This window comes from Cyrtonyx montezumae, unplaced genomic scaffold, assembly GCF_038088225.1.
Source record: "Cyrtonyx montezumae isolate F1298 unplaced genomic scaffold, pur_monq_1.0 scaffold_15, whole genome shotgun sequence".
Taxonomy (NCBI): Eukaryota; Metazoa; Chordata; class Aves; order Galliformes; family Odontophoridae; genus Cyrtonyx; species Cyrtonyx montezumae.
The window spans coordinates 6472538-6497146 of record NW_027071881.1 but is presented as its reverse complement, the minus strand read 5'-3'; the positions used below and the strand labels follow the sequence as shown (position 1 = coordinate 6497146).

The 24609-nt window shown below is 47.8% G+C and overlaps 1 protein-coding gene across 2 annotated transcripts in view; it reads right to left on the bottom strand.

The window, feature by feature from the left end:
- Positions 1-5758: 5758 nt before the first annotated feature.
- TAOK1 (TAO kinase 1) overlaps positions 5759-24609 on the bottom strand; it is a 55302-nt gene continuing 36451 nt past the window's right edge. For both annotated transcript variants that reach the window (XM_065731954.1, XM_065731955.1), the window contains exons 10-20: positions 24163-24244; positions 22173-22340; positions 21116-21319; positions 19847-19981; positions 19021-19257; positions 18116-18244; positions 17072-17275; positions 16380-16619; positions 13270-13482; positions 12013-12195; positions 5759-8316 (exon numbers count right to left, since the gene is read on the bottom strand). In XM_065731954.1, coding sequence (XP_065588026.1) covers positions 7855-8316; positions 12013-12195; positions 13270-13482; positions 16380-16619; positions 17072-17275; positions 18116-18244; positions 19021-19257; positions 19847-19981; positions 21116-21319; positions 22173-22340; positions 24163-24244 — 2257 coding nt within the window. In that variant the 3' untranslated portion in view covers positions 5759-7854. The remainder of the gene's footprint in view (positions 8317-12012; positions 12196-13269; positions 13483-16379; positions 16620-17071; positions 17276-18115; positions 18245-19020; positions 19258-19846; positions 19982-21115; positions 21320-22172; positions 22341-24162; positions 24245-24609) is intronic.

Sequence of the window (24609 nt, the reverse complement as noted above, 5' to 3'; positions counted from 1 at the left end):
GCAGGATGCTGCAGGGAACCCGGCCCCACAAGGAGCTGCGGTGGGGGGGGGAGGTTCACCTACACCCTCGGGGAGGCAGGCAGACACTCCATGTACTAAAATTACTTTATTACAGTTGATTTTTTTTAACATTTCCTTTGCTATGATACAAAGGATACTTACAAACAAAATATTACATATGACCTTATTTTTTTTTTCCTTTTTTTTTCTTTCTTTTTTTTTTCTTTTTTTTTTTCTCGTCTCTTATTTTTCTGACAACTTGGTAACAGCTTTAAATGCACAATCTATACAATTAATACAGGTTATATATGAGCTATAATGTATGCCGAACCAGAAGAATACCAGAATACTGACGATATACTGTACAGGAAAGCCTTACCAGTTCTCAGTGCTCGTGGCATTTCTCTACACGAGGAGGGAAACGCACACCTGTGGGTTCACTCACACCGGCCGCTGCTCCCAGGAGTGGGCAGGGGTTTGGGGTCCCCTGTTTGGGTCCTTCGCAGCCCCACGGCCGTGGGTGAGGGCCTGGAAGCCTCAGACCAGTGTTCATAGCAGAACAGCAGATATGTGTGCTCTCCACACGCAGCGCTTGGAGGCAGCCGGGCTCTGCTGGACCCGGAGGAAACCCCCACACAGCACTGCAGGGATGGGTGAGCTCCTGTGGGTGGGGGGGACGGGGAGAGGAGGAGGAGGAAGAGGAGGAGGAGGGGAGGAAGCAGCCACAGCCCCGCAGCTCGCGTGGTGTCCCTACAGGTGTGCGCTTCCCTCCTCCCCCCCCACCCCACGCTCTGCTCGGACTGATAAGGTCACCTTTCTTTTTGTTTTTTTTTTTCTTTCCTTTTTTTTTTTTGTTCCTTTTTCTTCTCTTTTTGTAGAGCACCCAGCACGTGAAGCGTGGCGGCAGAGAAACGAAACCACACCAGACCTGGCCTTCGCACACAAAGCTGCAAATGGAAAACGAGCTGCTGCCCTCCTCCCCACCCACTGCATCCCACCCCAGAGAAACCCAAACGACGGTGGAAGGAAAAAATAACAACGAAGGGGGGGAGGGTGGAGAAGAGGAAACGGAGGGGGGGGGGAACAGGTTGGAAAATACCAGGTTGGAGCAAACGTTGCATCGCTTGTGCAAAAAGAAATGAAAGCCCCAAATGAACGGAAACGAAGAGAACACCAAACCTGGGAACGTGCTGGAGATGATGGAAACGGATGGAAAGGAATAGGAAAGCTCAGAATATAAATAGGACGTCTGGCTGACTGGTAGAAGAGTAGGTCATTTAGGTTACAAAAAGGAATATACATTCAAGAGGCTCTGAACCCAGTGGGGTAACCGATGTTAAACTTCGTGTTAATAGTTAGGCTAGAATTCTCAAGTTTGTCTTTAAAATCTTCACAATACAAGCAAGCTATTTGAAAAATGTACACTATACACACACCTCACACGGCGTCTCCCACCCTCAGCACGCACGGACCGCCACCGCTCGGACACAAAACCAAGGGCTGCTCAGGGCCAACCCTGCTGCCCCGGGCTCTGCAGGGGCCCAGCGGGGCCTTCCCGAGCACTCACACGTCACCAAAGGGCCATCAGTCCCCTTTCTGTTATACACACTTCACTTCGTCACGTTAATTATTTACATCAGGGCTGCCCCCGTGGTTGGAGCTGTTTTCTAGGCAGGGAGCAATGCTCCTGTTCCAAGCAAGTGAGGAGAAGGGCTGCGAGGGGTCGGGAGGAAGGGAACAGGGGGAAGGATGGAGCACTCGTAACCCATGTGCAAGGATGCTGCTCCTTCTGGGATCCGATCCTCAAAAGCTCCATTCCCACGGGCCAAGGAAGGCCCAGGCCTCGAGCACGGCCTCACCTGCACCCCGACCCCCCCGCCTGCAGCTTCCTGGGATGCTCAGCACTGCTCTGTGCTCCGGGCTCACCTCTGCTGCAAGGCAAAGAGCAGTTTGGGATGGGGCACGGCGGTGCTGGGAGTGTCACCCCCCCCGGGCCCCAGGACCGGGCTGTGGGAGCCGTGCAAAGCAGCAGCAGTGTCCTTCAGCTCAGTGGCAGCTGCACTGCTTGCCCAACTCTGCTGAGCTCAGAGTTGCCATAGAAATGTGTGATCCCGGTGCTAAAAGCAGGCAATGATCTCAAATGACTATTTTTTTTTCTTTCTTTCTTTCTTTCTTTTTTTTTTCTTTCTTTTTTTTTTCCTTTTTTTTTTTTCCTTTTTTTTTTTCTTTTTCTCTCTCCAGTAGGTTGGGATGAGCTCGGGCTTAAGACGAAAGCACTGAGAAGGGGGGAGGGGGGGGAACCGAATCGTTTCTACAGAGGCTGAAAAAAAAAACACAAAAAAACCCCACCAGAACAGAACAAAACATAACAAAAAAAAACCCAAAAAAAAACTAACAAAAAAAAACCAAACCCGGAGTCATCAGATCTTAAACTGCAGCAAAGAAACTGAACTCGGGTCCCGCTGAGCTCAGCTCTGAGCAGCACTGCCATCCCTTGGCCGCACATCACACACAACGAGGGGACATGGGGACCCCGAGCTGAGCCCTGCTCCCCCCCCCGCCATACAGAAGCAATTCCTTATGGCATCACCTCGACAACCTCAGGGATCAGATGCATGCTGCACTACGGCTGGCGATTACAGTAGCTTTCTGCTAGCTGGCACGGACTGTATCTATAAATCTTAGTACAAAAAACTTAAAAAATACAGAAACTAGGTCAATTTGTTAACTACATATTTACAGGTAATTACAAGTCTTTTCACTCACAATCGTTCAGCTAATTGTCAGTGAAAGTTCAAACTGTGCATGTTCTGAGGTACCCGTACTCAGCGGTGGGGGGGGGCCGGGCTCAGTGTGTGCGTACGGGGAAAGCGAGTGGGGAGGGGTGGGACACGGTGCTCGAGGGCACTGCGGAGGGGCAGTGCTGATGGTCCGACTGCAAAAGGGCCGTCCCCCCCCCCGAGGAGCCCACAGGTGAAGTGCAATGGTCAGAGCCCCGCAGCTCAGCGGTTAAGGTGCTTGTTGGCCGCAAATCTGCTCCGCTAAGTCTCTCTCCAGCCGGCAAGGCCTTCCCCCCCAAGGACGCGTGGTGGGATTGGGGCCATCCTTGCCCACTGGTCCCACTGGATGCTTCCTTTGGCCGTCGCCAGCTCCCCACGACGCACACATCTCTCAACAGAGCGCGGCCCAGCGGCCTCGACAAAGTGCAAACTGACACAACCACAGCAGAGCAGCACGGCCCCGGCGGCCCCACCACGTGCTGCCCACGGGTGAGCGTGGCACAACACAACCCAGAGCTCTCCTAAAGCCCCACGAGAGACCTTCCAACAGCGAGAGGGGGAAACGGCCTCGGAACCCTCCAGCAGCACAACCCAGAGCCGTGTTTGGCACGCTGCTGAGCCAGCCAGGCCTCGGGGCCGTGGGGGACACGTGGCAGGATGAACAGCTGCGACCCGATGCACAAATGAACCATTCCCACCCCCATCATGTCTCACTAAGGTGTCGGGGTCTTAGGGGACCGAGGAGGAGGCGAGGACAAGGGGGCTTCACAGCTTGAGGGCGCCCATCTGTCCAGCGCGGCACCCAGGGGAGAACAAAGCCAACCTCTGCTCACGGGACTTGAGTAACAAAGCACACGTGCCTAAGCAGAATTAAGGAACGCACTGAAATCCTGTCCATGTGCACGTTCATTAAGTCATCCGACATCACCTCTCTTCACATCCCCCACAGACCTGCTCTAGCCACAAACCACAGCACTGGGAGCTGGAGGCAGCTCTAACTCGGGAGCACCAAAGGTGGGAGCCCACGGTGACACCGCTGGCACCGAGCTCAGCCCGCACGCCCGCTGCTCCGTGCTTCCCTACCACTGCACACCTTGCTTTCTTCTCTGCAGCCTTCCAACTCGCCCGTGCCCTCGGGAGCTTCCCAGCACACTGCTAGCAGCTATCCTGCCCTCTTGCTCCCTGCAAAAAGAAAGGGATGATGAACAGGGCACGGTTAAGGAAGGGCTCCTGGCTGTGCTCAGCCCCAGCACGTTGTGCCCTCGTCCTGGGGGAGCCCCGAGTGGAGGGAGTGCTGCAGAGCAGCAGAACTGAAGTGCCCTGGCAGAACTGCACAGCGGGACGTGGGTGCGTGCACACCCACACACAGAGTATAGAAATATATACAAAGGAGATACCACATATATATATATCCGGAGATGTGCGTATTGAACAGAGTAATGGTAGACAGTGGTACAATACAATTTATTGCCTCTCAAGAAATGGCACACGAAGAGGGTGAGCGGGGCAGGGTGGCTGGCAGTGCAACAGGCCCTTCCCCTGGGGACCATAACAGCATTGTTCCAGGTCCTAGCAGGGTGCACGCTGTGCAGGGCACAGGGCTCTTCTGAAGCACTGAGGGGTGCAGAGCAGTGCCAGCCTGTCCCCAGCCAGGCAAGGGATGGCTGCAGGGAGTGGCTGTGGGAAGCCTGGCATCGTACCACATGGATTTCTTGGACACCCCCTGAAGCCCATGGGCCGGGAGGATGGGGTGCAGGAGAAATGGAGCAGCACCATTTCAGAGCTGCACCCCAGGGAGGAGCGCGGGAGCTGGGGATGGGACAGGGGGCTGCTGCCTCCCTGGGAGCCTGGTACTGATTCCAGCTCAATAAAACCCCAAAACATTTCCAACTGGGGCAAGAGGTGAAAACACTGGCTCCTCTGCTTTCGTTTTTGTTTGGTTTCCCATCTCTGAGCTAAACTACATCAGAACTTCGGGTCTTCGCAAAGGGGAAAAGAGAACCACCACCAAACAACAGATCCCAGGTGTCAAGCTGCTGCCTCGAGAATACTGCGACAACATCCACAAAGCAGTGCACGCAGCAGTCCCCCAGTGTTAAACACATGCACAAAAGATGCAGCAGAACTTTGCCGAGGCACTGGAGCAGCTCCTACAAGGCACAGCATTCCACAAGCCGAGGTTGGGGCACGAGAGCAATCTGCAACCATCGACCTTACGTTTTGAAACAAGAGTTTGCAAACTGATTCAGAAATTGTTTGCGTCTCTCTAACGGAACTTCAGCACTGTTCACACACCTCATGCACCTCCAGAGCACACCCTGAGCCCCTCTGGCCATGCTGCACAGCGCTGCTTTCCCTCCAGCTCAGGTGTTTTAGGGCAGCCTCGATCCCCCAGGCACACACAGGGACACACACATTTAGACCAGTTGATCTGAATCAGTTTTTGCAAACTATTTTAATTAAAATATTAACTTGTTGGAATAGTCCAGGTCTGCACATGATATACATGTAAAAATGGTTACTACACATTTCTTTTTGAATACAAAAAAAAAAAAAAGCCAATACGGGATAGCCATCATTTGGATTCAGCATTCAGTCATGCTCGACATTACACGAAGAGATGGGTTGAGAGAATTCTGTGGAAGTAGCTCAGTTTAAGCCAGAGATTCGACCAAATTCAAAGTGTAACAGAAGCAAAAGGAACCCGTGGAGGCACAGCCTGCCCCACTGCCACTGCTGCTGCTGGCGAAAGAGGAGCTGAACTTCACGCCCTCGTGTTAGCACCATGCTCTGGACACACACTCCACACTCACGTGGTAAATGCCAATATGTTTTTTTTTTTGGGGGGGGGGGGGGGGGGGGGTTGGCCTTTTCATTCTTTTTGTTTTGGTTTTTTTTTTTTCCTTTTTGCTCTTCCTTACTTTCTTAACCCGGGTACCTTTCCTAAACCTGTTCCACTTCATTTTTAATCAGCATTGCAATGCGAAAGAGTGACCCCAAAACATCCAATTCCACATAAAAACGTAGCAGAGGAAAGGGATAGCACAATTCACGGTCACTGCTGTCCTCGGGGGCAACCAGTGACCTCCTGGGGACCACCGCCTCGCCCCAAGCTCCCACGAGCTGTTGGGACCGCGGGGCTCCTCGCCAGGGCGCTGCCCAAACGACTTTTGGTAGTTTCCATATTTCACTCGAGTGATATGCTACGTCAAGATGCTCAAGGTCCCAGTGGGATTCACTGGACACTGGCAGAGTGTCAGGGGTTGGGAGTGGATGTTCATTTAGCTAACGAAAGGACGCTGCCCTGTTGAGAGTACTGAACAGCAGCGAGACACTAGAGTATTTACTATATAAATATGTCACGTGGACAAACACATTCGGAAAACCTTGCTTTTGAGCCCTATAAACATATTAAAGGCAAATCCTAGAGTTAGCAGCTAGTGTTTTCTTCAAGATGATTAGTGTGCAAGGAAAAACATTTACAGAGAACCCTGGCTAGTCAGTCCCCAAGACAGAAAGCTTTGCCTCGAGCCAAACCTGCACTCCTCCTAACCCCACAGCGCTGGCTGCCCCAGCCTGCCCGGGCACTGACACGAGAGCACGGCAGCATCTCCAGTTCCCAGCACTAAGGGATGACACTATGCCACAAAGTCCCTCGCTTAATTGGACTCCCTGACCTTTAATCACTGAATTGATTCCACGACCTCCCTTGCTTCCTTTCAGTAGTACAGCAGCTCCAAGGAGCCTCTGGAAGTAGTGCCTTCTTGCACGGCGTGATATGCTGCCAAACGATCACAGCATCTCAAGGGACTGTAAGAGTTGTAAAGTATTGCAGCGACAAAAATAATAAAAAGGAGCCTCACATGCAGCAAGATCTACAGTGGTGATGTGGGCTGGTCATCAGCTGGGAAGAGTCATTGGCTCAGCTCCTCCTGGTACACTGTGGCAACTAAACATTTAAACAGTTGGCTACACTCTACATGTAAACAGGAAATTGCAACAAGCCAAAAAGGTAATAAATGGGTGGATGTAGTGTAACAATGAAAAACCCGATCAATGGCATTTTGTGACTATGGCATCCTTCAAAACACCTCTGGCATTTGAGACTGATTGGCTGAAAATCTAACATTTCCGAATGGAGCAAAAAGGACTACGCTGGGCTCCAAGAATTACTCTGATGCTTAGCTAAGATGAGATGTCACAGTATTAGCTGTACAAGTGCATTACTTACGCTCCTCTGCCCGACCTCGCCTGAGCCACCAGCAGCACAGTCAGGGAGTGCTAAAGCAGGAACACAACTCTGAACATTTCTAGCCTGTTCCCTCCAAACAGGTTTACCTACAGAGCTCTCAGGGAGCTGACCAGTGCCTCCTGAGAGAACTCCACTTCTGACACAGCACGGAGCTGGCACTTGGGTAGAAGGGCCCTGCTGAGCCCCGGTGTCTCCTGGCCTCTCTTCTGACCCTTCTTCCTCACCTACAAGTCTTTGACAATTCATTGCCTCCCAGCAGAGGCAATCCCCTAGAAATGTTTCCACTTTAATGACAAATAAAAACGGAACAGAAGATCCAGCTGTTCCTCCCCTGGATGTTGGTTTAAAAGGCAGCTTGCCTGGCTTTTGCAGGGTGGCAGTTCGAAATTTATGGACATGGGAGGAGGTCTCCATTCTCCCTCAGACTTCCTACAGATGGTGTGACGTGGGCAGCCTGAGGCCCTTCTGTCCCGTCAGCGTGATGACCACCAGCCAACTCTTCTGACTAATTGCATATATTTCTCAGGTGCCCTCCCGAGACCCCTCCAAAAAGTAAAACGGAAACAAAACCAACCAACCAACAAAACAAAACAAAAAACCAACAATAAAAAGCCACCCCCCCCAGACCCTGCAGCCAAATACTATGACATCCCAGTTAGTAAACACAAAACGTAATGCTTTACAAAATGAATACAATATTCCATGTGCACCCAGCTTCCACACGTCAGCACCGCACTGAGGAGGCTGCTGGGCTGGTGTCTGTAGGCAGTTTCTGTTGGCAGACAGCTCCAGTGGAATTGCCACCCTCAGTTATTGTTTAAGTTATGTATAAGACATGTGTGAACCATTGGATATTTGTGAAGTAACACTTGTGCTCCTGCTCATGCCCTGTTCCGTCCGTCCCCCGGAAGCTGTCCGCCTCAGAGCCTGGGGGCTGTTGCGGACCCCTATCGCACTACCTCGAGGTACCCCCTGCATGGGCCCCGAGGGGTGACCCCATGGCTGGGGTCCACCTTGCATTGGATGGCCCCAAGCTTGCGGTGGGCCACCCATGGGATGACCCCAGTGAGGTCCTGCACCCCCAGTAGGATTGTGGGACCAGCCAGAAGCTCCCGGGTAGCTGTGGCTGAACGCCTCGGGGGAGAGATTAGAAAGAACCATGTTACTAAAACCTAGCCTCATGCTTTCTGAGTCAAAGGCTTCGATCTCGCGAGCTTGACGCTCCAGCAGGCTTCGTATCCGTTCGGTACGCTCGTTCTGCAACGCCAGCATCTCCTCCTCAATCTGGGAAGAAAAAAAGAAGAGAGTCTGTAGCAACGGGGCTCCTTCGTGGGCATGGACTCAAGTTTTTGAAGGACTCTGAACACCAAGCTGATGACAAATCTTCTCCCCGTATTTCTACGGGAGATAGGATCCAGCTCAGGTGTCCAGCAACAAACTGCTCCGAATGCAGAAGGATAAGCCCCACGGACCTGTGCATGGCAGAGCACAGCTAACACTAGCTGGAGTGCATTGCTCCCTGTTCCCATGTGAATACAGAGCTTTTCAGGGATGCAAGCCCCAAGTCTGCAGTGATACTAACAACCTGAAGCCTACAGCTTTCATAGAAACCTACTCAGAAAACACCTTTAAATACAGCCAGGCGCAGTACCTACAGAGACAAATACCTGCCAACACTGCTTCATGTGACCCCCACTGCTTGTAGCTGAATCTGGTGATGACATTTGCTCTTTTCTCCAGGAGCCAACGTATTAGCCCACATTCACTTTCCTCTCCAATGTTCATTGGTCAGATTTTCTTAGCTCTTGTTTACCACCTGTTATCTATCCATTTCCTAAATTGGCCGTGTTACTCTGCTACCTTCTGCAGTGTGTGCGGCTGAAGAAAGCAGGCAGTGATGTTTGCGGCGTGTGGCAGATCATCAGCTAGATGATACGCACGCTGGCAACTCCAATTTCTTCCCTGCAACACTGTTCCAAATCAGTTTCCAACAGTGCTTTGGTAGGGGCACTGGGATCAGCTCTCTGAGTGCTGGTAACACGGAGCCACGGCCTCCTGACACCCATCAGACAGGGATGGAAGCCTTTCTTATTGAAATCTTTGCAATCAGGTGGAAAAGCAAAGAATCGCTTCATTATCTTCTTGCCAGCACTGAAAAAGCAACATTTGGCCTCAGTGAAAAAGTCCAGAAGGGGAAAAAAAGCAGTAGCCAAGACTTCCAGCACAGCTCCCTAGCATCTGCTGTCAGCAGAGAGCTGTACTGGTAAGCACCCTCTTGCCTTAGTCAGGGAATATGCAAAGTGATTTCATCTGGAATTTAGGAAACAATCTGCTCCCTTGTGAGTCATCTCCTAAGCAATTTCAGGCTCTCAGAAGCAGCCTTACCCACTGCCTGTTTCTTGCTGCTGGGTCTCTGCAGAGCAGCCTGGCTTACTCTTGCTGAACGCCATGCAGCACTCAGTGCGCCTGCAAATGGCAGAAGAGGAAGAAGCTGCCTTCTCTAATGTCAGCTCTGTAAAATGCTGCAATTTATCTGAGTGGAATCCCCTTCTCTTTCTGAACTGCAGCTCTCCAGCATGTCTGGCTGCACTAGCTCTCAGCCTTTGTGCCAGCAAAATGAACAGGACTTTGTGCAACCGAGCTGCACAGACAGGCATGCCTGACACCCTGCATGAAAATGACATCACTTAGAAACGACCTCAGGACGCAGGACTCTGAGGATGAGGTGTTGGAGGCACACGCAAAGGAAATGAGTAAATCTACAGTCTTTTAAAGACCCTCTTGGGACACACTCAATGCTGCAATACAAACAACACAGCACCAGGGTGTAACCTGTACACAGCCCCAGACACTGGCACTTAAAAACTGTGCATGGAAGGGGCTGGTTACTCCCTCCTGAGCCCAGGACAGACGTGAATGCTCCGCTGAGTTACCATGGTGATGGGCACCATCAAAAATAAAGAGCACTGTGCTGAGAAGGAAGCTGAATCCTATGCACAACATAACTTCTGGAATCTGGTTTATTGTTGAACATCAGGGACTGACTTTGCCACAGGCTGTGTATGTGCTTGTGCACACAAAGTCAGACGTTCATCCTGTGCACATATGTGTCCTTGCTCTGCCTGCCAGACAGCTTCAGTTAGCACAGGCACACAAATACCAGGTGACATCCCTGAGCAACCTGCACCAGAGCACTAGCAACTCCAAACTCTTATGAAGTCAGAATACCCTTCCCTGGAAAGGATACCCATACAAAAAGAAGATGCATCCACATTTGCACCCAGGTGTCTTCCCTCGAGCTGCCACTAAGTGGCTCTGATTCCAGCAACCATCTCACCACTGGTCCATGACTGTATCAGCATCAATGCATTAGCATTGCACATATGGCTAAATAAAGGCTTCCCACCTATGAAAATTGAAGAGCCATCCAGTTTTTCACTACTCTAAGGTACACAGGTGACAAAAAAAGAAAAAAATACACTAGACCTTGTTGCTATTGCTTCCTGATCTCCTCTACACTGTAGTATTGCAAAGCCTCCCATCACTATTACTGATGCCATTCAATTTACACAGGCCTTTTGTGGACAGACTTTGATCTTCATCTATCCTGAGAGACTTGCAGAACATTGCCATAGGTTGATGTGAGTTTCTTGGGTTCAGCTTTCAGTATAACACCATGCACAGTGCCAATCCTGCACACGAGGAGCTTGGCTTGCAGTAGCACACTTCTTCCAGAGCTCCCTTCAGCTCATACCACCAGAGGGCAACGCACACCCAGCCCACATACATACATAGAAGCAGGGCTGGGACAGGAGCAGAACTAGTGATGGGATTCAAAGACAGTCACCTCACATGCAGGTGCCACATAGGAACCCTACTTGTACAATTCAGACTCCTTCAGAGATTCAGCTACTTGCAGGAGACCAAAGCACAGTGCTGCCTTCTTGGAGATGTTCCTCTGCTGACCATGAGGTGGAGCAGCTTTATTCCAACAGGGGCTCCTACCAGCCAAGCATCCATCTGTTGGCCTCTGGGAGGATTTAAGTGCAAAGAACCTCCAGGCCACGGAGTAATTGCTGTAATTTAATAATCGCCGATCAGCATCAAAGCTGAGAGCTGCTGTGTGAATGGTGATGGCTGGCACCCTCAGCAAATAAAAAGGGGGAAAATTAGCAGCAGGAAGGCTGACTGCGTATTTCCTTCCACTGACTGCTGTGTTACCCTTCCTCTGGTTTGAGCATGCATTTCTACAAACCTCATGCATCTGGCACTACATAGAAAATCATGCTTCAACAAGGAGCCCCTCAACACATGCAATAGCCAACTCAAGCTGAAGTCTAGGGAGCAGGAGGTCACTCATGCTTGTGAGTCTGGGCTACGGCCATTTGCCTAGGGCAGTGCTGCTGACAGCAGCCTTTCTATAACGTGGCATTTCATGGGGAAATTGCAGTTTGGTCTCCACACCGACAAACGGAGCAGAGCAGAACTGAAGTAAAAAAAAATTAAAAAAAATCACATTACCAGAAAACATAGGGTCTCAAGTCACAAGTCCATCCAGTACATTTTAACTTTGCCCTGCATTTTTTTCTCCCCAGATTCCTACTGCTAGTAACAAAAGCAACGTTTTCACTTCAGGTCATTATGTCTGTCCTCTTATGAAGTGAAGATGTCGATTTGCAGCTCAGAGACAGAAAGAACCATTTGCTTTCCCTTCTGCCCAGGGGGGCACAGCTCCCTCTGGCTCTGGCATGCTTCAAGCAGCTCTACCCCAGCTAGAAAGCCAAAATCTGCTCACAGAGGATGGCTAAGCTGGCAGAAAATTCAGTCTGTGTCACTGAGCCATTATCCCAGAGAGGCAAATATCCAAATGATTTGTGTATTTATCTACACAGCAAGGCAAAAGCAATTTATCCGTCTTTTGATAGGTACAGTGCTGAAAGATGAGAGTGTGTGCTAAGGATGCTCGCGTGCCCGTTTTACCTTCTGCTCAAGGAGGGCCCGACGGAGGGAAACCCTCTGTTCAAGATCACGCAGCTCCCGGTCATGCTGGGCTTCTGCCTGCATCTTGATTTTACTCTGATATGCATTCAGCAGCTCCAATTCTTGCTGCAGCTGCATCTTCAAAACCTGGCACTCTGCTTCCTGTGCTTCGTCCAAACGCAGCTGGGAAAGGCAGACAATAGAGACGTTTCACTATGGGGTAACCACTCATGATACTCTGGGGGAGGACTGCAGGGAGAGGGAGAGAATGGGACGGGACTTTTGTTTTCTTAGCAATACAATTGGTCTCTATTGTACTTAGTTTCACCAAACAGAGAACCTATAGTGACAAAGGCTGGTGACAGTGAGCCCACAGTGCTGACGCAAGTGATGCTGATGAGCAGTGGTGCCTCAGGAACCACGATCCGTACTGCAGAGAACAGACTGCTGCTGTAGGTGCTAATGTTCACAGCTCTCCTCTTTCCTAGAGGCAAAGAAAAGGTCTCTTGCTCTGTTCAGCTGGATTAACCAATTTCCTGTGTGCAGGAGACTTAAGTTTGCATTCCTGCCAATGCAGGACGTAGGGTAGAAAAATGACATAAATCTAAAAGCGGTTTAACACTGAACTTTTAACTTCCCTCACATAAATTAGGCCAGCTACCCTGCTGTGTCAGTGTCAAATCTGTGCAGAGTGATAAGCAGGACACGATATGCATGAAGTGCAAAGAAAACTGCACATTCAGTTGTACCAAGGACTCAAAGCATTGCTCACATGGTCATTCCTTGAAGAAGGGCTGACAGAACTTTCAGAGCACTTTTAACATGATGTCAGATGTACAGTCAAACCTCTGAGCTCCTCCATGACTCACTGAGCATTTTCCACCAGTGGGACATGCTTTGGTTGGTATCACTGATAAATCAAAACCTAAATGACTTGAAATAGCAAGTGGCATATTATTTTATGATGCTCTAACGGGGACATTCATGCTGTCAGACTTCATGCAAAAGCAGTCTTTCAGCCACACAGATGCACCACTTTGCATCCTTCCAACGAAAGCCTCAGCTTCAACCTGCCTGATGGGAATAATACCTCTTTCCTCTGTATTTGAATGCGGATTTTAAATACAGAGGAACGATTGTGCTGGGTACGGCGTGTGTAGCAAGGAAGCAGATAGCCTGCTGTCAGGATACAGACTGCTTAAAATGCAAACATCCCTCTTTGGCTGAGGAACCCTGGGTCCCTCGGAGGCGACTCACAGCTTGTGTAGAGAGCATTTCATTAATGCTGTGATCGTACTGCTCAGCCAGGATAGCCAGCTTCCGGGTCTGCTCCTCCTTGAGCCGTTTGAGGACAGCTTTATGTTCACTCTTTGGCGTGGTCTCCAGCAGATGGTTTCTCAGTGCTTTGTACTGCCTGGTTTGGATCTTGCATGTATCCTGAAACTGCTTCTTTATCTGTAGTTCTTTTGACTGGAAAGATGGAGGGGACACAAACAAAGAAAAAAACAGCATGTTTCAAATGGGAGAAATATCCATTCAAATGGATATTTAGGATTACATTAAGGATATGAGTTCAAGAATCCACAAATGTATAATAACATCTACAGTGCAAGGAGGGAAGCAAAATATACAAGAGGCAATGACTACTGCTGCAGCTGCTTTGACACTGCCACTGTGCAAAACAATTACAATAGAGACACTTTTCTAACAAAGCTCCAGCCTAAATACAGCTGTCTCCGCACAAAGAGCCTCACATTTGTCACTGGACTGGATCCAGTCCTGGCTGTTGCTTTTCAAGAAAAATTCTTGAGGGATAGGACTAATACTAATTAGCACCAAAAGCCATACTTACACGTGACTGTGCTTATATGGCACGTATATATATGAATGGCACTTGATGTCATGAAAAGAAGCAGATCTGGTGCATGGGAAGGGACAGGGAAAAAGAGAAATGCTTTTTCCATTGGAAGTTTGATGAAGATTGGATGTGCTCTAACTCTTGATATCAAGGATCCTGTTTTCATAAAGATACTCAAAATGTCTGGGAAAGATTCAGCTCCTGAAGATACGTGCCACCACCAGCACTGATGTGGTGCTAGTCTAGCAAACAACTTCCCAGTCCCAACAGAGGCTGAGTTTTCCTGTTGCACTTGCTTCACCTCAGTACTGCGCAGATATGATTTTGTTATTGCACACGGAGCTGAGAGACACCAATCTAGAACGAAGTATCTGGACCTGACTTAGCTATGTGATCTTTCTGTCTTTCTTTCACCTGCCTTACCAGCCTACAGAGCAGCCTGAAAGGGACAGCATCTGCCAAATGCATTGAGGCCCTGAAAAGGACGGAGTTCCCTCCAGGACGACTGGCAGGGATACTTCAAACTACACCAAAATAAATTCAGGAGTGATGAATGGTGGTAGTTAACTGACTGAGAGTCACATTCCCCATGGTAAGACAAATAAAACAAAGCACAAAAACAAACAAATCAAGCCAACCACATCAGCACAGTCAGTACACAGCCTGGTCCACTCACACCACAGTCAAATCCTGGCACACGTGGAGCAGGAACAGAGCACAGGAGCAGATTTCTGTCCCTGAATAAATTGGAGGAGCTCTGGGATCTGAGGCAGCATTACGTATGTTTATGTTCCCAGTCAGCCCCTGCACTGACTGCTCCTGGAACTCGCTCAGGGCTCAGCAGTGCAGGGGATAAACGCAGCACCTGTAGCTGTGTAGAAAGATCCATTGGGACCAAACACATCCAGCCCAATTCAGACATCAACAGGTTTTACTGTATTAACCAGCAAGCCCATCTTGACAAACTGATGCAGAAAACAGAACAGAGACAGACTTCATTCAAACAAAACTTAGATAATGGAGAGGAAAACAGCCCTTCTACCCTAAGTTCACAGTGAATTATTCCCCTTCTGAAGGCCTTTAAAGTGCTCTCTCCCTGCTCCTCAAGGAAGCATCTGCAGGTGTTTACACGTTCCCACCAAGGATCACAGCAAACATCAGCACTCTGTTTTGTCCCCACATTCTCTGTGAGTTTTCACTTGGACACCACCAGGCTGTTTACAGCCTTCCAACCCAAAGGCTTCAACAACAGGAAACAGAAGGGAGGGGTAAGATTTCCAGGCAGCCTTCTGACAAGATCATTTTGACCGGGTGTTGTGAAACATCAGCAAGAGGGGGTTTTCATCACAATTAAAAATGCTCAGAATAATAGCAGGGCAGTTTCTACTGAAGGGTGAATTCTGTGCAGTTCTACACACGGTGTTGGATTGAGAGCTCAAGCCTGAAATCCTCTGCTAATCGCAGAACAGCCATGCATGGCACAGCACAAGCTTTCCATGCTTCCTGCCAAAATGCCAGAGCCCTGTCCTTGCTGGATAAAGGACAGGGTTGGATGCTCTGTAGAAGGCAGAGGGCAGCTCTGCAGCCTGGAGAGAGCTGTGGTTCTGCTGGCCCTGCTGCCAGCAGGGAGCCAACACAGCCATGCTGCCCACTCGTGTTTGCACCACATCACCTTGGGGAGGAGGCAGGACTCATTCATGCTAATCTCAGAAGGATCAACCTAATGCAGCTGCTTCAGTTTTATTCAGCTCAGAGTGCAGCACAGCTTCGCTGTGAAGTCATCAGCTATTTATACACTATATCCTTGGAGATTCTCAACAGTGATCAGATGGTGCCTTGTACTCACAAGCCAGGTTTTCACTATTTAATATTATTCTAATATTGGCAAATCACACTTTTTTCTTGCTGAAGTTCTATTTTCAAGGGTTTTTTTTTTCCTCTGCAATAAGACAGTTTGCACCAACTGCAGGTTAAGTCAGATGTGAAATATGAAGCAGGAAGATCTAGAACAACAAAGAGGTCCCATGCTCAGTATGCCATACGCTCATTTTGTTACTGGCACAGCTCAGCACTGGGGGGAGAAAGGCTCGCCTCATCTCCAGCTGTGCAAAAACTTTATACTTCATTCTTAGACGCTTCAGAATAAACCACTGTACTTCTTTAGATGAAGCTCACAACGAAAACAGTAAGAATCTCAGTGACAGAGGTCCTGTGGTTCCGGCCAACCACTGCAGCTCCAAGAGCCAGGCAAGAAACCCACGAAGGCACACCATAGCGAAGGTGAGCACTAGGAGCTCCCTGAGGACACTGCAGTTGGCTGCTGCCCTTCTCACTTCCCCACACCCGCTAACATACCGGCCGCAGAACACAGGTACTGGCACAGAATCTCCTCCAACTAACCATCTTCAAAATCCCCCGGACCTACACACACTGCAAACGAGACCGGGGCTGCGACGTGCCGCTCGCCACCGCACGCAGCCGTCCGTGCCGCTCCCACACCACGCAGTACCTTCAGGCTCTTGGGCTGCTGCCGCACCTCCATGACGTGCTTACGCCTCAGCTCCCGCTCCCGGCGCTTGTTGTACTCCAGCTGGTTGGTGAGCTCGGTCTGGTGCTGCAGCCGGATCAGCTCACAGCGCATCTTCTGGATGGTGCTGAGATGGCGGAACTCCAGCTCCTGCATGGACTCGTGCTGACGCAGCAGCATGGCGTGCTCCAGGTCCTTCTGGGTCTGCCTTTTGTTTAACTCCTGAAGGGCAACAGAGGGGATTACCAGACTCTTCCTATTTTTCTTGGATTCACACTCAGAACGTGATGTTACTTTGCTCACACGGGCATTTCGCCTTTTCTGAGGCACACGAGGACAGAGCACACAGCCCTCCACCTGATAAGGGGGAGGAAACCCTGCCACCCAGTCATATTCCTTTCTCATTTCACTTTTCTAGGTGGATTCACAGTAAGCATTTTTTGGAAAGAACTAATGATTGCATCTGTTGACCTTTTGGATCTAACAGTTCTCATGAAATGGGACACTAATTGGAACGTTTAAATTACTGTAAAAAAATACCCAGCCATTACTTTACTCAAAAAATTCTGATTTGGTAATTGACTCCTCAGTGAGATTGAAGCTGGACGGCAGGTACTCTGTGAGATACGCTCTATGCAGATGGTTCCAGGTCCTGTCTCTGCCTGCTCTCTCACCTCTCGAACCAGGTCCTGCTCCAGGTTGTGGCGGCCCAGGAGCATCCGTCTCTTGAAGCGGCGACACTCCAGCTCCAGGTACTGCCGCTGACGCCTCAGCAAGTTGGCTTCTTCCTCTGCCTGGAAATGCTGGATGTTCTCCTTCTGCTTGGAGAGCCACTCCTGCTTCTCCTTCTTTGGAGTGCTCTGGTTTTCATTCAGCTCCTGATAAGGGTAAGGTAATTAATTGTGGAATAGTCGCGTTGAGCTCCCTGGCCTTGAACAACTACGCTTCAGACAAAGCCTTTCCACATGGTTTCCTCATCTTAGGAGCAATCTGAGCTTCATATCACATATCTAAGGGAATACCTGGAGACAATTCATAGCTTGTTTTTTTAATTCTCTTTTTATTTTTTGCATTTTAAACTCAATCTATGGCTTAAGGCATGTTTCATAAAACAATCTGCTTGCTTGGACTGCATACAAGACTGACATGTTGCAAAACACTTCAGCTTAAGTAAGAGACATAATTCCTGTATGCAGGTTTTGCTGAATAGTGATCTACTGCCTATCTAGAAAAAGATTCTGTTCTAAGCTCAAGCTACTACATCTTCTGTTAGACCTTTCTTAGCTCTGCTGTTCATTGGCCTTTTCCTCCCAGGAAATGTCTATGTTTGGGAATATTCCCCTTTGGAAGAAGTTCCAGTGCTGCGTCACACAACTGATGGTTGAGCACTCATGGTCCTTTCAAGAAATTATTTATAGTGCTTACGCTTTCATCCACGCCATAAAAAGAACCAGGAACTTTGATTCTACCACTTCTCTGCTTTTCTCAGAGGTCATGGCTTTCACTACGATGCAGGGATTGCTGAACTATTAGCCTGCTTTCACCATTAAAATTAGTAAGTGTATTTGCAGATATTTTCCCTTAAAAATAATCTATAGGTCGCCTTCACTGCTCTGCTGGTTTGGTTTTTTTTTTAAGTCATTTCTGAACATTCACCACTCCTGCAGTGTATTATACACTGTTCTATTGGTTCACATTCCTCATTACAGATGAGATACCTCTTTCAGCTGCTCCTTACGGAGTTTGTATTCTCTCTTCTGAGACTCCAGGAAACTGTTCAGTTCTTTCTTCTGTTGGGCCTGAATATGCTGTTGAAACTTTTTTTCTTCATTGGCCATCACTTTAGCCTACAGCAAATCCAGAAGCAGATCAGTTTTCGAGGCCTGATCAGTTAAAGTTCATGCTCCATTTTATCCCCGAGACCTGGAACTCGTGATACAGCAACCACAATACTCACCACGACCTCTGAAATAAGCACGAGTCTCAGGAGCCTGCCCTCAAACTCTTCCCATTCCACCCCATCCCCCCCTCAATACATCAGCAGGAGTCCTTTTTCAGTGCTTCATTTTCTCAACCCTATTGTTCAGCTGTTCTGACCTAACATAGTCAACACCTTATGACCAACTATATCCTTAGCCCTCCACCAAGAGACCTGAGATGAACAAGTAATCAATAATAACCTGCATAGGCAGCACCATTTCATTATCAATTATTTAAAAGCATAAAAATCCCCATATCCATAAGCAACCAGACAGTGAGCCTTTAAGCATAGCTGGAACATTTCTCTGCAGGCTCATCTGTCTCCGTAACACTTGATGGCAGTCAGTAACTGACAGCACGTACAAGGCAAAAGAAAGGAAAACCCTCACAGCATTTTTCCTGGGGTCAGCATACTAGCATTTAGTACAACGCACTGCGATGAAGGACATACCTTTCCTCTAGTTACATAAACCCCTTAGTGTAAGGAGGTGATGTATTAGCCTTTCTCTAATTAGCAATTTGCTTGGATCCTGAAAACAGACATGTAAGAGACTACAATGTCATCTGTTCATCAGTGAGGTGAAGTGGACAATTCAACGTAATTAACAAACACAGACTAGTCTGCTAATCTGTAATCTCCTACCTCTTTTTCCATGGCTGCTTGGTGCTTTTTAATTAGCTTTTCCATTTCTGCAGCAAAATTGTTACGCTGAGTTTCAAGATCTTTGTCCAACCTGAGGCGATGCTCGTCCATCTCTGCCTTCAGTTTATTCTCTAATGCCATCAGCTGCTTCTGGTGTTGCCGTCTCATACGTTTATAGCCAGACATCTGCTCTCGGAGTTCAGAGTCTTGTTCATGTTCCTGCATTTGCCTTGTCACCTAGGAAGATAACCACATTGGGGCAAAGGAAGTTAGTGCTTCTCCCCCTGATTTCCAGCAGTCTTCTGACCACGAAAGAAAACTATTCAGTGAAGAGATGTGAGTTGCTGGGTTTTTTTTTTTTTTTGTAAAGACCACAGATCCCAATGGCAGCGGAGCAGACTAAAAACAGTTCTGCAGCACAAGATAAGCACACATGGGCTCCAGCAGGAAAAGTATATAGCTGCTATAAAGCTAGTACTAGATAACATCTCTTAAGCCCACTATAATATGAGTGTGCATGTACACATACAGACACAAATATACACAATACACGTAAGAAACTAAAAGCCAGTTTACTATTACAAACTGCTTCCTGCATTCTAAGCCTACCAGCTTGTAAATATCCACTACACCCCAATCACATTTGCCCAGGTGCCACGTTTAAGCTTTTACCAGCCCGCATTCTACCAATTCAGTGATAACGCCTCAGTCAGCGAACACAGCCCACATTCAGATGAACCCCTAAAAGCCCTCAGCAGTAGCACAGAGTCGTGCTGGAAGCCATCCCTTCCTGCACAACCTCCTCCAGGTGCAGACCGTGACGTACCAGCGACGCTGTGCGTATAGTAGCAAAGTGCTCTCGATTGCGATAGTGAGACTTGTGGCGGGACACCTGCGGAGGGGACTGCGGCTCTGACGCCCTCGTTCGAGGATCCGATTCCTCTCTGTAGTTTTCTTCCTCCTGATCAGCAAATATTAACAAGACAGAATGAGAATTCCAGTTACTGAGGAACTTTATTTTGGTCTGGTTCAAAAGGCATTTAAAGCAAAAAAACAAAAAACAAAAAGCAGATCCGTTTCACATTTGTTAGGATGGACAGAGGAATGTGCTGCAACGGGAGCTGTGATCTCGGGTCTTCAACTTGGAGATTTTGTTGTGCAATTTTATTACTGGGAGGAAAATTACTAATTACTACTGTAAATGAGAAAAATAAATGGAAAACAGAAAACCAAATAAAATAGTTCGGTACAAGAAAACATAAAAGCTATCAAGTAGATTATATCAAGTCAGAGAGACAAAAACAACATCTCTGCAACCCTGAAAGACAGAGGATGATTTTCATTACACCCACTACAGAAATACCTCAAAACAAATCTTAAAATTTGTCACGGTGTACTCCACATTCTTCCTTTGTCATTCATCACGGCGCGATTAGGAGTTAGATATGATATACTAATTAACTCCCCAAGGAAATACCTGCATCTTTGTTGCATATCTAGGTAAAGAACAAAACACTCCAACCACACCTATCATTAGCTAGGGAAACGGTACTGGGCTGAGAAAATGAACGATAACCTGTGTGCAGGGGAGCTGCATTTCATCCTCCTGCACGCAGAGCTAAGGCAGACAAAGTGACTTCACAGCTTGCCACGGCCACAGAGCTGCATTGCCTTCTTTGTGCATCTTTGCTCATTAACCAAATGCATGCACTGGGAAGCTGGGTGCTTCAGGAACAGATTTCAAGCACCAAGTCTGGGATTTAAGAATTCAGTAACTAGGAGGAGAAACCCTTGCAACCTTTTGTCCTTAGAAGCAGGGCATACACTAAATAATCTTATTTGTCCTCACAATGAAGCAGTTTTGAAAACGATTTGATTAGTAAAATAATTGTTACAGAATCAAAAGAAAGAAATGATTTTTATAGCAACTTTCCAAAGTTTCCAATGCAACTTAATCTATTTGGGACACAATATTAGGAGCTGCAAATAATGATTTAGCACGGGAAGCAATCAATTACTTTTTAATCACTGAACCAACCAAGCCCACTCCCTTTTTGTATTCTCCAAGTTATCCAGCCAAAAATCCAATGCTTACCGGCTTTAAGTGAATGACAGAGCTATTTGACATCACCGTGTGGTCCCCCTCCATCATATCCAGCTCGCTCTTATCATCCGAGGCATCTGGAAGACTGTTAACACTACTGCTTTGGCTACTGGCACTGATAGACATACTAGGAATGGACTGATTACTTCCGACACTGTTCACTGTTCCTGTCCTGCCCACACCATGATCTTGTTCCTGCCAGAAAGGAATTATTAAAAAAAAAAAAATTAAAAAAAAAAACAACACCAAAAACCACACAAATCAAGAAAACCCAAATCCCTTACAGCTCCATCAGTGGCCATTACTAGATTATATGTTCACTCAATTCCTTTATATAGGCATCTACCTGCCACGCCATGGCAGTTCCCACCCTCCAGGCATTGTCATGAAGCATTTCTCTTGCGGGATGCTGAGGAGAGAAAGAATCACCCTTGTCAAGATTAACTGGCTGATGTCAGATTCTTTTCAACTGCAAGCCTGTTAACAAGCTGAACTCCATCACGAATCAGCCCCAGCGTGTCACCAGAAGCTGCTCTGACACCTGCATCATCTCAGCACGCGTTCAGCTGGGGACCCATCACATAGTTCCCTTCTGTGGGTGATAGAACTGGACTCTGTCATTCAGTCTGAGTTTCCACATGGTGACTGCAGCATGCCACCCAAAGGAAGACAAAAAATGAACTCCCATGCATTTTTTTTAAAGCAAGTACAAATTTCTGTCTTAAGGGTCAGAAGAGCATTCCCTGGGTGCACACAAAAGCTTACTAAAAGCCTCGTGCTCACAGCCAAAACAAGGGAAGGTTTGCACAACTGGAAGTCAGCTGTTGACGCATGGGCAAACAGCACAGCATCTTGCCAGTACCAGGCATCTTGTGCCTGTCCTTGTGTGTGCCCTGAGGGAGGCTTCACTCCAAGCACAGACAGGAAGGCAGAGTTTATAGCCAGGTGTGTAAACAGCCTCCATTCGTTTCAGCAATATCTGAGTTATGGTTATTTACATGACATCATCTTTCTTTGGTGCAGTGATGACATCCACATTTTCTCTCACCTCTTCCTCCTCCTGTGTTTCAACTGCAGGGCCATTATGTGCCTCCTGGAAGAGGAGCTTCTTCATTTTACGGTACTGCAGGTTGTCCAGTTCTCTCACTGCATCCTTTGTTCTCTGAATCAAGTCTATTAACACTGTTTCAGGCCGCTCCCGAAGAACAAACATGTGCTGCAGAACAGACAAATAGGTGAGTGACCTCCCAGTGCTCAGAGGATGCAACCATTATGAACTCCAGTTGGGTTTGCTAGTTCTCTTTTCTGCACAGGAGGAGAATGCCCTCACAACTTACACTGGCACTACATTTAGACTTCATAGTCCAGACAGATTTCAGAATTACTGTTTTCTGATGGGAGACAACCACTAAAAAATAGCAATGTGGAAAAAAACCAAGCAGCAAGCTAACAAACAAAAAGGGTATTTCACATACTGTGAAAACAAGCTCTATTTAAAAATCAGACTTATTTGGGTGTTGGTCTATTTCAAGACATTATCTCCAAAAACACTGTCCGCAGTGGAGGATGAACAGCAAATAATGTAAAAACACTACAAGTCTGAGATGGTTAATATCTTTAACCACATGGTCAATAACATATCAGCTAGCTCTCAGCATAAAACTCCATTCCTGGTTTAGTAAAGCCAGATAATTGAATATTCAGCACGCAGCTGTGAGTCACAAAATAGGCTGTGAACCTACGTGCATTTCACTGCAAAGGTAGCTACATTTTGCCAACAGCTGAAACAATTCTCCTCTATGTGTGTCAGATGCAGCTTTTCCAGTCTCCAGATGAAATATGCTGTGCAAGCACCGAGTCACTATTATAACACCACCACTAGTTTCATTTTGTTCCTTCGGAGGACTGTATCACCATTTCCAACATGTCACACTTCCTACCTGTCCCTCTAAAGTGGCATGCAGCTGTTTCAGGCTATAGATGTGGAAGGAATACATTCACAAACGTTTAATTTCCATCAATGTTCTCTTTAATTGCAGTGCACTGCTCAAAATAAAACCAATCTGCAGAACTCTGAAATGGCAGGACTATACTCCCACACCAACCCTTTCTTGGGTAATTGCACTTTTCTTTCAGAATTCACCGTTTTTAAAGAGGCAAAAGTCCTCAGAACCATTTAAGTAAAAAACATGCAAAAAGGTGATGATCAAACCTTCAAAAATAGCATCCATTGTCAGTCAATGCAAAATTTTGGAAACATAGCTGTTGAGCAGAAACATGGCTGGAATAAAAAAGCCCCAAAACAATGTCATGAGCACTGTGAGGAGAACAAGCTAGCAAAATTCAGAATGCCACCTGATGCCCCTTAGGGAAATCCATCCAAGTCACACCCAGAAGAAAGCAGCTGGAACACCAAAGTTCCATGTGAGCTGCATTCACTTAGGGAACATCTCAGCTTTTTGCAACACACCAACTGCTCCTAGACAAGAGCAAGGAAAACGAAGTATCTTCAATGTACAGGAGGATAAATGAAGGAAAAAGAAAAGCAAAGAAATAAAGCAGGAGAAAATCTGCAGATGCCGAGGGAAAGAAACCTTTCCTATGCCCCCTTGCCCCAGAGGTAACTATTAGAACAGCAGATTTCTACGTGTAAAGCACACAGGAGATGGGAGAGGATAAAAAGCCTTGAGAGGTATATATAGCATGGAATAAAGAGGGGAGTAAAGAAAGGTATTTGTTAACTAACGCATGGCAGTTCTGTCAGGATTAATTATAATCACAAGAAGGATAGACTGAGCTTAAGAAACTGACACCCCTGACAAGCTGGTGGTCGTCCAGTGCCACTTGTCAGAGCACTCTTTTATGCAGAGAACAGGGCTGGCATGGAGAATCACCTGGGGAACTGCCCCAGATGCTGCAAAGAAACAGGAAAGCTGGAAGCAGAGCATTGGTAAACATAATCTAGGGACAGAAGAACATCACAGAGCACGGCTCCTTGTTAATATCACGTGGAAAACAAAGAGGACATGCAAGCCCACCTTGAGAAGCTCCTCTGACGTAGGCCTGTCTTGAGGAATCTTCTGGAGGCAAGAATCTACGAAGTTTCGGAAATAGTCAGACCTGTGGCACAGAAAGGGGAAAAACATCCACCTGAGTGAACTGCCCAGCATCGAGACGTTCACATCTGGGTGCTGTGAGGAGGAGCAGGGAGGAACCACAGACAGCCATCGCTCCGTACAGCGCCCTCTGACATCCCCAACAGCACCCACAGCTACCAGCAGGGCATCCCTGCCACCTCTGCAGCCACAGACTGCTTTGGCTTAGGACTGTATAAACCTGGGGCAATTCAAGAGCTACGAGAGTGCTGTGCACAAACAGACACCCACTTATTTCTATGTGAGCAGCATCCCTGGCAAATCCCATGCTGCACCGACTCTTCAGGGCCTAGCACAGCCCCTGCCCTGTACAGGTATTCTTTCTTTCCC